This window comes from Sus scrofa, chromosome 13 (assembly GCF_000003025.6).
Source record: "Sus scrofa isolate TJ Tabasco breed Duroc chromosome 13, Sscrofa11.1, whole genome shotgun sequence".
In the NCBI taxonomy this organism is placed as follows: domain Eukaryota; kingdom Metazoa; phylum Chordata; class Mammalia; order Artiodactyla; family Suidae; genus Sus; species Sus scrofa.
This window is the reverse complement of record NC_010455.5, coordinates 135991306-136003316: the sequence shown is the minus strand read 5'-3', so window position 1 is coordinate 136003316 and position 12011 is coordinate 135991306. Positions and strand designations below refer to the sequence as shown.

The 12011-nt window shown below is 43.0% G+C and overlaps 1 protein-coding gene across 1 annotated transcript in view; it reads left to right on the top strand.

Annotated features, from left to right (window-relative positions):
* The window catches only part of KALRN (kalirin RhoGEF kinase), a 623278-nt gene that overhangs the window by 273756 nt on the left and 337511 nt on the right, over positions 1–12011 (top strand). The window contains 1 exon segment of the mRNA XM_021071254.1: positions 7106–7297. Within this exon segment, the coding sequence (XP_020926913.1) occupies positions 7106–7297 (192 nt within the window).

The window sequence follows — 12011 nt, the reverse complement described above, 5'->3', positions numbered from 1 at the left end:
TAATATATCCTCTAGATGAATTGACCCCTTTATTATTAAAAAATCACCTTCTTTCCCCCAGGTAATATTATTTTCTCTGAAATCTACTATGTTTGATATTAATGTAGCCACCCAAGCTTTATTTTGATTAGTGCTATCATATTATATTCTTTTCTATCCTTTTTCTTTTTTCTTCTTCTTTTTTTTTTTTTTTTTTTTTTTTTTTTTTTTGCTTTTTAGGGCCGCACTCGCAGCATATGGAGGTTCCCAGGCAAGGGGAACCTAACCTGCTGTTAATACCATCAAGTATATTTTTCATCTCTAAAAGTGCAAGGTCTTTTTTTATGTCTTCTATTTCTCCACTTAACTTTTAGAACATATGAAATAGTTAAAATAACCATTTTAAGCCCTTGTATGCTAATTTCAACATCTATGCCAGTTCTGGGTCAGTTTTGATTGATTTTTAGTCACATTGTAAGTTATGTTTTCCTGCTTCTTTGTGTGACTGGTAATTTTTTTTACTGGATACCTGACATTGTGAATCCTACCTGTCAGTTGCTAGATACTTCTGTATTTTTATAAATATTCTTAAACTTTGTTCTGGAATACATTTAAGTTACTTAAAAAAAAAAAAACTTCATCTTTTCAGGACTTTCTTTTAAAATACATTAGGTGAAAACAGAGAAGTGCTCCGTTAGGACCAATTATTCACCCCTGCTAAGACTCTTCTGAGTATCTACCCAATATCCTGTGAATCACGAGGTTTTCCAGTATGATTAAAAACAGGCACTATTCCTTGACCTAAGAGTACTGAAAGCTGTTATATCCAACCCTTTCAAGTGGTTCTTTCCCTGGCCTTGAGTAGTTTCCTCACACACAGGGGGATCCTCTGCATATCTTCCCCAGATTGGATAAGAAAGGAAGGTGAGAGAGATTTGTCACCGGTAAAGTACTATTCAAATGACATTACTTTGATTTGCCTTCTTTCACTAACGTCAAGATCCAGAAACCTGTCTCTGTGCTTCTATGTCTCTCTCTGTCTCTCTTTTTTTTATTTTTTATTTTTAATTCTTGTGTCCTTTTGCTGCTTTCCTCTCCCTGTTCATTGGTTCCAAGTGTCAGCCTGGAAAAATAATCATCAGGAGGGGAGTTCTATCCTGGTCCTCTGGTAGTTTTGTTCTCCAGTCCACACTGCTTCTTTTGAATTATAAGAGTAATTTTGGCCTCATCCTTCCTTATCCCCAGAGCATAAAGCCAAGAGTGTTAACTTCATATTATCAAGGAAGTCAACTCTTGACACTAGAAATGTTTTTATGCATTGTCTCTTCCATACCTTGGCTTTAAAAAGCCTGCCTCCTGTCCCTCTGTTTCAGCCTAAGAAGTTTGAAACCATAGCCAGTAAGTACTGCTGGGATGCCTGTATTTTTAGAGACAATTTATCCTAGAACACTTTGTCTCTTCTCCGAGGAAAAGGCCAAAAAGTAATGGCTATGGCAGGGGGAATGGAAGGTACAGGCATAACTTAGAGATATTGTGGGTTCTGTTTCAGACCTTTGCAATAAAGCAAATACCACAATAGAGTCACAAAAATTTGTGTTTCTAATGCATATAAAAGTTTTGTTTGCACTATATTGTAGTCCATTGTGTGATATAACGTTATGTCTTTAAAAAAAAGTATATGCCTTGATTAAAACATACTTTATTGCTAAAAAATGCTAGCTATCATCTGAGCCTTCAGCAAGTCATAATAGTAACATCAAAGATCACTGATCAAAGATCATCATAATAAAGATAATAATAATGAGAGAATTCGAAGTATTGCAAGAATTACCAAAATGTGACTCGAGATATGAAGTGAACAAATGATTTCAGACAAACAGTACTGGTAGACTTGCTCAACACAAGCCTGCCACAAACCTCCAATTTGTAAAAAAAAATGCTATATCTGCAAAGCACAATAAAATGAAGATGAGATTTTATGCCTATTGACATAAGGGTTGAATTATCTAGGGCATTTTATCTGGTGGACACTGGCATGGGGGAAGGAAGAAAAGGAACTGGCCATTTGTATGGCCCAAATCTCTGACTCAGAGTTGTGGCTACCACAAGTCCTGCTTAAAAGCCCCAGGGGCAAAAGGATTGGTGTACTAGCACTCATAACCCATTTTTGCAATATCAATTAGGAAATGCCAGCAAGGGTTCAAACCTAAGGCAGAAGCTAGCCAACTGGGGAACCAAAGGAGGCCTAGGAACTGCACTCAAAGCGAGGTTGATTTGGTCAGAAAGTGAGCAGAAGCCTATTGTGATCCTTGCTTCAATATGAGGCAATGACAGGCATCAGTGTATTACTCTGTTACTACTTTAGTTGATATCCTATAAGCAGATTCTTATTTCAAGATTGTGCCAGGAGGTGGGATAAGGCAAATGAGTCTGAATATTGATCATGAATTCTGGCATGTAAGGTCTTATACCAAATAGTTGATGAGGGCCAAGGACTGAATATTAGGATTGCTGGGGATTGATGTATTGTTTAATTTATTAATTCAGTCACTGAATTTTTATGGAGTACTTACTGTGTCAGGCACTAAGGGAAAGAGGTGAAGGACTACCTGCCCCTGTGTGGATGAGACAGGCAAACATTTGCATTAGAATATGGTAGGTGCCAAGGCAGGTGTTGGTACAGATCACTCTGGGAACTCAGAGGAGTGCATCTAAGCCAACCTTGGGAGAGAAGTGGAATGGAGGGTGGACTTCCTGTAGGAAGTGACTCCTGGGCTGGGTCTTAAAAGGTAAGAGTTGGTCATGTTAAAAAAAAAAAACAATAAAGTGGGGGAAGGGCACCCCAGGACTGGGGAAGATTCAGTGCCATGAGTTTCTGGAAGTGTAAGCAGTTTATTTCACAAGCTGTTTTTAATAGAATGATGTGAGTTGAAGCTGAAGGGAAAAAAAGAATCAGATGAAAAAGAGCCTTGGTGGCACCCTGAGGTGTTTTACACTAAAGACAGTGGGAAACCACTCAACAGCAGAAGTAGAAGAGAGTTGTGACCAGATCTGAATTTTATTTTATTTTATTTTTATTTTTGTTTGTTTGTTTTTTAGGGCCACACCGTGACATATGAAGTTCCTGGGCTAGGGTTCATATCAGAGCTGCAGTTGCTGCCCTATGCCACAGCCACAGCAACATGGGATCTTAGCTGTGTCTGTGACCTACACCACAAGTCATGGCAACACCAGATCCTTAACCCACTGAGAGAGGCCAGGGACCAAACCCGCATCCTCATGGATACTAGTTGGGTTCATTACTTCTGAGCCACAATGGGAACTCCCAGATCTGAATTTTAGAGGCTGTTTCTGGTAGTGATGGGGTAGAGGGCTGCATAGAGGGTGGAGCAGGGAGCCTGGCTTTTAATGCTGAGCCTGGTTCCCTCCCACCCTTTCTCTCTGTAAAATCTCTTATCTAGCGCTCCCCTGCCTTCTCCACCATGATTTCCTGCCACTCTCTACTTTTAGTCAGGTTGGCTCAACATATCCATACATGATATGCTCATTCCCATCTCTGAATCTTGTTTGCTCAACATTTAATAAGTACCTACTGTATACAGTCATGGTGTTTGTAGTGAGGAACCAAAGATGAGTGAGTCATGGAACCTACCTTTGAGGCGTGCACAGACCAGGAGGAAGAGACCCAGGGAAGCAGGTCATTACATGAGCATGAGCATGGCTGTAGGATGAGAGAGAGGGGAACCTGGGGAACCTGGCTATGAGAAACCTGTCCTTCCCTGAAAAGTTGTGCCCAACCTCCAGCTTCTGTCTACATCTGTATAGAGGCAGGGTAGTGTCTCTAGACACTATACATCAGTCAAACCTCTCTTCTGCCTACAACTGTTAAGTGCCTGTTCACTGCTTTGGACAAAAACACTTGCTCTGGTGTGCAAGACTCCTCTTCATCTGATAAGGTAGTGTCATGGTTTTAAGCTTGGGCTCTGAGATCAAACAATTAAAATCTTGGTTCTACCACTTTTGAAACATGTGACTTTAGCCAGAAATTCCTTTTGCCTCAGTTTCTGCATCTGTAAAATGGGGCTGATGGCTATATTGACTGCCTAGGGTTATTGTGAAGATTAAATGAGTTAATATGCAGGTAAACCTTTAGAATGGTCCTTGGCATGTGAAAAGTATTTAATCATTATTGGCTATTATTATTCTCAGTTTTTGCTCCTTTTCTTCTTGGCACCTATATATCATGTCAAGAAATTTTAACACCTAATTTTTATTGTGTTGCTTGTCCCATTTAATGTATTGTGACATTATTTATCTCAAGCATGATTTCATTCTCCTTTAAGGCAACATACATTACATATATGTATCTGTACTCCTGAGACACCTACAGTGTTGAATATGTCTTAGGGTGGCCAGCCATCTCGATTTGCCCGGGACCAATTGGCTTTCTGGGACATAAAACTTTTATACTAGAACCACAAAAGTCCTGGGCAAACCAGGATAGGTTGTCCACTTTACATGCAGTGGGCACTTCATTCTTACTTTTTATTTACCATGTATTGGTCCCAGACTTAACTTGAAAGCAGGCCTGCTTTGGCTTTGCCATAGATTTTTATTTATTGGCTAGAAAATACAAAGTCTCAACCTCTGGGTTTCTTTGGAATTTCTTGAGATTCCCTAAAGTTTAAAGTGGAAGATTTGAGGGATTCTTGAAAAAAAAAAAAAGCCTTTCTCCCATCAGCTCTGGGCATATTTATTAGAAATTGTGGGGGTTCCCATTGTGGCTCAGTGGTTAACGAATCAGACTAGGAGCCATGAGGATGCGGGTTCCATCCCTGGCCTCGCTCAGTGGGTTAGGGATCTGGCATTGCCGTGAGCTGTGGTGTAAGTCACAGAGATGCGGCTCGGTTCTGGCATAGCTGTGGCTGTGGTGTAGGCTGGCGGCTACAGCTCCGATTAGACCCCTAGCCTGGGAACCTCCTTATGCCAAGGGTGTGGCCCTAGAAAACGACAAAAAAAAGAAAAAAAGGAAAGAAATTGTGGGCAACCCTTTAGGAGGCTTACTTACCCTTGCCCACAGCCCTAGAGGTCTCCTCCTGTCTGTCATTTCCCATCTCTCCTGGCATTTCCATCCTGACTCTGAGTACTTCCTGTCCTTGCTTTCCAGAATCAATATACTCTTACTTAACTCTGTGGCAAAGCCTCTTTCCTCTCACAAAGATCATCTGTTTTTCCATGAATCCCCCAGGTGAGGCCAAAGGACTTTTCTTCCTTTACAGCCTCACCCCAGTCCCCAGTCCCACCTCACCTGCTTTGGGACAGTGTTTGCTTGAGGCAGTTGCTGGTCAGACAACATTCCTGAAGGATCCATGGGAGGTGGATGGGGGGTGCACTCTCTTGGTATTCCTTGGAGCCATAACAAGGGTTTGCTAAAGCCCTGCTCATCTTCTGTGGTTCCACCGAGAGCCTAGGTCAACATCGTCTGAGAGGTTGCACCCCCCCACCCCCTGTGTATTAGTGTATTAAGGCTGCTGTAATAAAGTACCACCCACTGGGTGACAAACAATGGAAATATATTGTCTCGCAGTTCTGGAGGCTAGAAGTCCAGGATCAAGGTATCAGCCGGTTTGGCTTTTTCAGAGGGATTTGAGGGGGAAACCTGGTCCATGCCTCACTGGGGAGCTTCCCATGGTTTGGGGGCAATCTTTGGCATTTCTTGTCTTGTAGATACATCCCCGATCCCCCCCACCCTCAGCTTCATGTGGCATCCTCTCGGAGTGCATGTTTGTCTCTTCATATGGCATTCTTTTTATAAGAACACCAGTCATATTGCATTAGGGGCCCACCCTACTTCCCTATGACCTGATCTCACCTAATTACATTTACAATAACTCTGTTTCCAAATAAGGGTCCCATTCTGAGGCATGGGGGGTTGGTTTAGGGCTTTGACATGTGAATTTAGTGAGGATACAATTCAACCTTTAATACCCAGGTCTTCAGGTGAGTCTAAGAATTCCATGGAGACTGAAGACCACTTCAGACAGGAGCAGAGTAAAGCATCATACAGCCATTGCTCCAAAATCCATTCCTGTTCTCCACTCACTTTACATTTGGTCCTGTTTCTGTTGCCAGATTCACATTGTCACCAATAACCATTGGCTCACCACTCTATAGGGCACTGTGCCACTATGGGGATATCAGGAAATATTATGTACACCTGAGTCACCAACTTGAATTCGGGGTCAATCAGGAGATCTTTTTTAAGTGAAGCCTGCTGAGGAAAAGGTGTATCCATGACATATGTATCATACTGGCATATGTGTATTATCGAGGCAGTGGCTCCATCTTGATGAACAATAATTACAATCTGGTTGCTATTTAAAATGCTCTGGAGAATAGAGACATGGGTTGGAGGAGAGTATGTATATGTGTGAATGTGTGTGTGTGCATGCAGTAGCTTAAGATAAAATCACCAGACTCCTCCCCAACCTCCCTGCAAGCTTTAAGCCTTCACCGGGCACATAGGGAATCGCCTGCATCTCCTCACTCTGGCTGTGTCTGCTTCCTTCTGTCAGCTCCCTGAGTTGCTGACCCCTTCCCCTCCAAAGAGATAGCTCTGTTCCAAAAGATAAACACCAGTAGTTGCAAGGGACTTGGGGGAAAAGTCGAGCAAGTCTCCCAGTTATTATTTTCCTGGTGTTCTCACGCAGAAGCCCAGCTGATCTCTGTGGATGAGGTATTCTCAACGCTGGCAGTTACAGCCTGAGATGTGAGGGCAGTGATGGATCTGCATAAGGGTAGGGGGTCAGGGCGCAGCTGGGGAACGGTGATTCTCGCGTATCTTCTGGCTTCTTTCCTGGGACACCCTGTCTCCGAGAGATCCCAGGGACGGAGGAGGCACCTAGCTAGTGCCCGCTTGTTCCGAGCTGCCAGGCAGGCTGCTGGCTGGCTGAGAGGCGGGTGAGCTGGGTGCTCAGCTCCTCAGTGCCAGATCTGGGAGCTCTCGGCTCAGTGCCCACGCCCACACCTTGTGCTCCAGCTCTGGGCAGCCCCGGTGGGCTGGGGGAAGGCGCGAAGCTCTGCTCCTGACTGCAAGTTGACTTTCCCTCACTGTTGTTGCTGGCAGAATACGTACACCAATGCGGACAAGCTCCTAGAAGCAGCGGAGCAGCTGGCTCAGACGGGGGAATGTGACCCGGAGGAGATCTACAAGGCAGCTCGACACCTGGAGGTGCGCATCCAAGACTTTGTGCGCAGGGTGGAGCAGCGGAAGCTTCTGCTAGACATGTCTGTCTCCTTCCACACGCACACCAAAGAGGTAAGAGGATTGGCTGGGTTGTTGTGCTCAGGCAAAGGTCAGGTTGGCTTCCTAACCCCCACCCCCACCGCCCCAGGGTCCTGGTTGGTCTGGGGGTTACTAGCCTCCTAAGGTTGATGCTTTTAGCAATTTGCTCTTGATAACCTGTATTTAGGTCTCAACGAACGTGGGGCAAAATTTCCTCCTCAACTCTAGTGAGGAGGGGGCTGGAGAGGCTGGTGGTTTTGCGCTAGAGAATTCAGTCTGCAGCTGGAGAAATTTGGGGCTCCCTAGTATAGAAATAATCACCATAAAGAGACAATATTATAAGCTCAGAGACTCCCTTTCCACACCACACCCAGTTTCTCTTGGTTGCTGTTTCCTATTAGAAATCGGAGCCCTGCAGAACTTTGATCATCATTGCTATCAGCAAGGGACTAACAGAGTTTGCAAATGTGTTCTGTGTTTCTGTTTTATTTTCTTCAGAGGATTAAATCCTCTTAGTGAGGTCTGCCATGGGGTGACTTAAAGTGAAATGGTCCTCACCTTTCTCACTGTGGAGTGACAGCCAGTGAAGGAAGGGAGACTGGAGTGCCTTCCACCTGGGAGGAAGCCAACTGGGCTTAAGTCTGGCCCCTGAATCATTCTCAGAGTGGAGAAAGGAGAGGGGAGGATGGATCATGTTTCAGGGTTGGCAGGATAGAAGGACCCACAGAGGAGGGTTGCAAACCTGCAGTTACTTTTTGATTCTGATTAGCACAGGGCACTCTGAAATTAAGTAAGTGGCCAGTGAGGAGGCATGTTTAGCATCTTCTGTAATAACACCCTTGGCAGATGAACTCATTAGGTGTATGCATGCTTGTGTGCCCCCCCACCCCGAAATCATTTTAATGGAGTATTAATTAAAGTTTGATTGCTGCTCAGGAAAAAAATTAACCCAACTTAATTAAGTTGATTTTTGATATTTGAAATGCATTAAGAAGCCTGGTTGTTACTACTTCACAGGCTTTTCTAACACTTTGTGGGAATGAATGCAAATCATTGCTGTGCCTATCAGAGATAAACATGCAAAGATAATGTTTTTTAAACTGAGATTCCCCAGGCAGATGAAGGGCTGGCGAGCTCCACGAAGCTGGCTCAGCTTCCTCACTGTGGGACCTACCACCGCCCTCTGAGGAGCATCTGTAAAGCAAGGGAATTAGCTCTAATCCAGGCTTTCCTGCCTGATTGTCTGCTTGCCTGTGGCTCACCCCATTCTTAATAATCGTCTCAGAAACCAAAGGCACGTGTAGTCTCTTAATTATGAGCCTGTGGGTGAGAGAATGGAGCATGAATGGACAGGAGTCATGTTCCTTGTGAAGGCTGTGGGAGTGTAGGCTGTCAAGGGAGGTGTGGGCTGTCAAGGGAGGTGGTGGACAAGGTCAATTTCCATGGAAGTTCTACTCCTGGGTGACTGTGGCTTCCGGGAACCCTCTCCAGCTACATCTCCCACCTCCTGTACTTGGAACTAGGAGGCTGGGATTCCTGTCCAGACCCTGCTGCTGTAGAACCATGTGAGCTTGTGCAAATCACTGTGTCTCTGACCCTGGGTTGGCTTATCTATAAAATTATGCAGTTGGATTCAGTGGCCCTAAGGCCCCTTATGGTTCCAATGTGATTCAGAATTCCTTTCTTTTTCTTCCCCTATTCTTCTGCTTTATTTGATATTGATAACACTAATTAATAATAATGGTAATTAGGCCTGAAATCATTCAGGCGATTTGCCTGGCCTAAGATTTGGTTCATTGCAAGTACTCAGTGTATATTAGATAGTATTTGTTTCTGTTTGAGTACCTTCTGCTTGCTGGACTTGCTATATATCATCTCATGTAATCCTCATGAGAATCTATGATAGTGACTTTATTAAACATATTTTCACATGGGGAGACCAAGACCCAGAAAACAGAGCTGCTTAGGGCAGCAAAAACAACCTCTCTTCCTAAATTCTCTCTCCTGCTCTGACCTGCTACCCCACGCCCTGTCCTCCTTGTCCCTGCTTGTATCTCCTCCTCTCCTCTGCTCTTCTTCCTTCTCCTTATTCTTTTCCTCTTTACCTTTCCAAACCTGAAAGCAGGGGCTGGATGGGAGGATAGCTCTTAGCTAAGAAAGATAAAGTGTTGAGGATGTGGTAGATAGGAACATCCAGGTATTCAGTTATCAACCATCATTTTCCCAGGTATCTCTTGAGCCTAAGCTTAGTCTTATTTGTACCTGAGACTTGTTTTCCCAACATGGCTCAGCTCATACAACCACATTCATATGAAAAAGTACTAAAGAGAGCAGCATGATACTGGGTCAAGTGAAGAAAGAGAGAGGGAACTAAAATGGATTTGGCTCTGTGTGTGCTCAACTATTTCTCTTATCAGTGACCATGAGAATTGTCGTTTTTTAAATTCCAGTTTTACAGATCAAAAAAATTAATTATTGATCCAGGATCTAGTAGTGAGGATGTGGCAAATGTAGGAATTGATCCCAAGTCTTTCTGACTCCAAAGCCCATACATTTTCTCATAAGCCTTTCATAGGAAGCCTTCATTTAAAGGCCAAGGAACAGAGACTTTGAGTTTTCTCTGCCAGGAATTTGTTGAGCAGAAGGCTATCAGAAAGTAGCATAGTCTCCTTCTTTGGGATTTCCAGATATGAGAGGAATTAGAAAAAGTCCTGCCTGGATGCAATGGGGTGTGTGATGGTGAGGCTCTTTCTATCTGAGAGATTTACAACTCCTAGATCACACAGACTCTGACTTCAGGATGCAAAGAATAGCATCCTTTTGAGTGGCCGTCATGGAGGGACTGTTCATGGAGGCCATCCTGCAGGTTTTTATATCCGCAAGTTATCTCTCAGGTATACCTTCCCATCCCTATACTAGTCTGTCAGAGGTCTCTTTCAGGCACAGTAGAGAATAAGACATGTATATGTATGTCCATATTTATATATATGTACATGCATATGCGTATGTGCATGCACATATATTTGTGTTATAAACACACACATTAAGTACAGCATGATCTTAGATGCCAGGGAGATCTGATTTCCAGATCTAGGTCTTTACTGGGCATGCTGTGTGCCTTTGAGAAAAGTACTTGGTCTCTGTTTTAATAGAGACTGCTTTGTATACATAATAGAGATTCTGTTATATAGATTTTGTGATAACTATGATGATGATGATGATTACAAAATTGAGTAGCATAATACTAATACCTGTTTTTCTCCTACCAAAAAACTGTCTCCCAAATTTACTCTTAAAGCATCTCTAACGTAGGGTTAACAAGAAACTTGAGGACTCAACTCAGACATCATTTTCTCTTGAAATTCTCCCCTGGGCCTTCCAACTTCCCACCCAGATGGGCCAGGAACACCGTGTGTTCCTCACTGATGGTGCTGGGACCTCAAGGGGCTGATTGGCTCTTCCTCATTAAATTGGAAGTGCTCGTAAGTAGAGGACACATGTGGATTTAGATGTGTAGATGTAGATTCTACTTCTGTGTCTGACACATAGGGATGCTGAATAAATATTGGACAGGTTTACTTGACAATGAGAAGCTGGCCATTTCTCCTAAAATAAAAAAGAGAGATAAAATGGGGGGGGGGAAGTAGGGGATAAAGAGGGGGCAAGGGAAGCCCATTCAGTTGCAGTGTTCATCTACTCCAGTTCTTTGACTTGAACTCTACGGGCAGCAAACAGAGGTCAGATGGGTATTTCAGATTGCTTGTGGGAGCTTTCTCCTAGAGCCTGTGTAGCAGGCAGAAACAGATGATTAGGTAGGCAGAAGTGAACATCCTTGGATGACCTAAGGAAGCATAACTCCTGCATTTTGGTCTTTCCTTATTCACTTTAATTTCTCTCAAGACATGCCATCTCTCAAACCTTACTAAGTGTGGGTCCTATCTGGTCCTGGGTCTATTAACTGTTCTTCCTCTTGACTCTATAGGCAAACTTCCAGCTTTTTACAAGACAAGATTAGTAGCCAAGTTTAATAGTCTGCAAGTCTGAGAGAATTTTGAGTTTCTATGGATGTTTTTCTCTCTTACAGTAAATAGAGTGAATGGAAGAATAATCTTCTGCTCAGTTTTGCTAAAGATTTAATCTAATTACAATCAGAGAGAAAACAGAAGATAAGAAGAAGATACTCTCCAGGCTCACTTCTTCTTCAGGTTGCAGAGTCTATTTGCCCTGCTTTGTGAATTCATATCCGCTAAAGGAGTCTTGAGGGTTAAAGCCTTCTAGCCATTTCATTGCAGTATTATCAATAACCTTAAACAATTAGAAATCATCTAAATATTCCCTGTTAAGTGATTCATTAAATTATAGTGAATCTATAGAGTGAAATATTATACAATTATTATAAATCACATTGTCAGAGGTGACAATGGCATGAGAAAGTGCTTGTGGTATTATGCATAAAAAACTGTATATCCATCATGTCCGCTATTTTGATCACACATAAAGACTGAAAAGAAATATACAGAGAAGTTAAGAATGTTATGGATGATTTAATTTCCTTTGCATATTTTGCTTGGTTTTTTTGTCATTGTTGTTTTTTTGTTTTGTTTTGCTTTTTAGGGCTGCACCCACAGCATATGGACTCTTCCTGGCTAAGGGTCAAATTAGAGCTGTAGCTACTAGCCTATGCCACCACCACAGCAATGCGGGATCCAAGCCATGTCTGTGACCTACACCACAGCCACAGCAACGC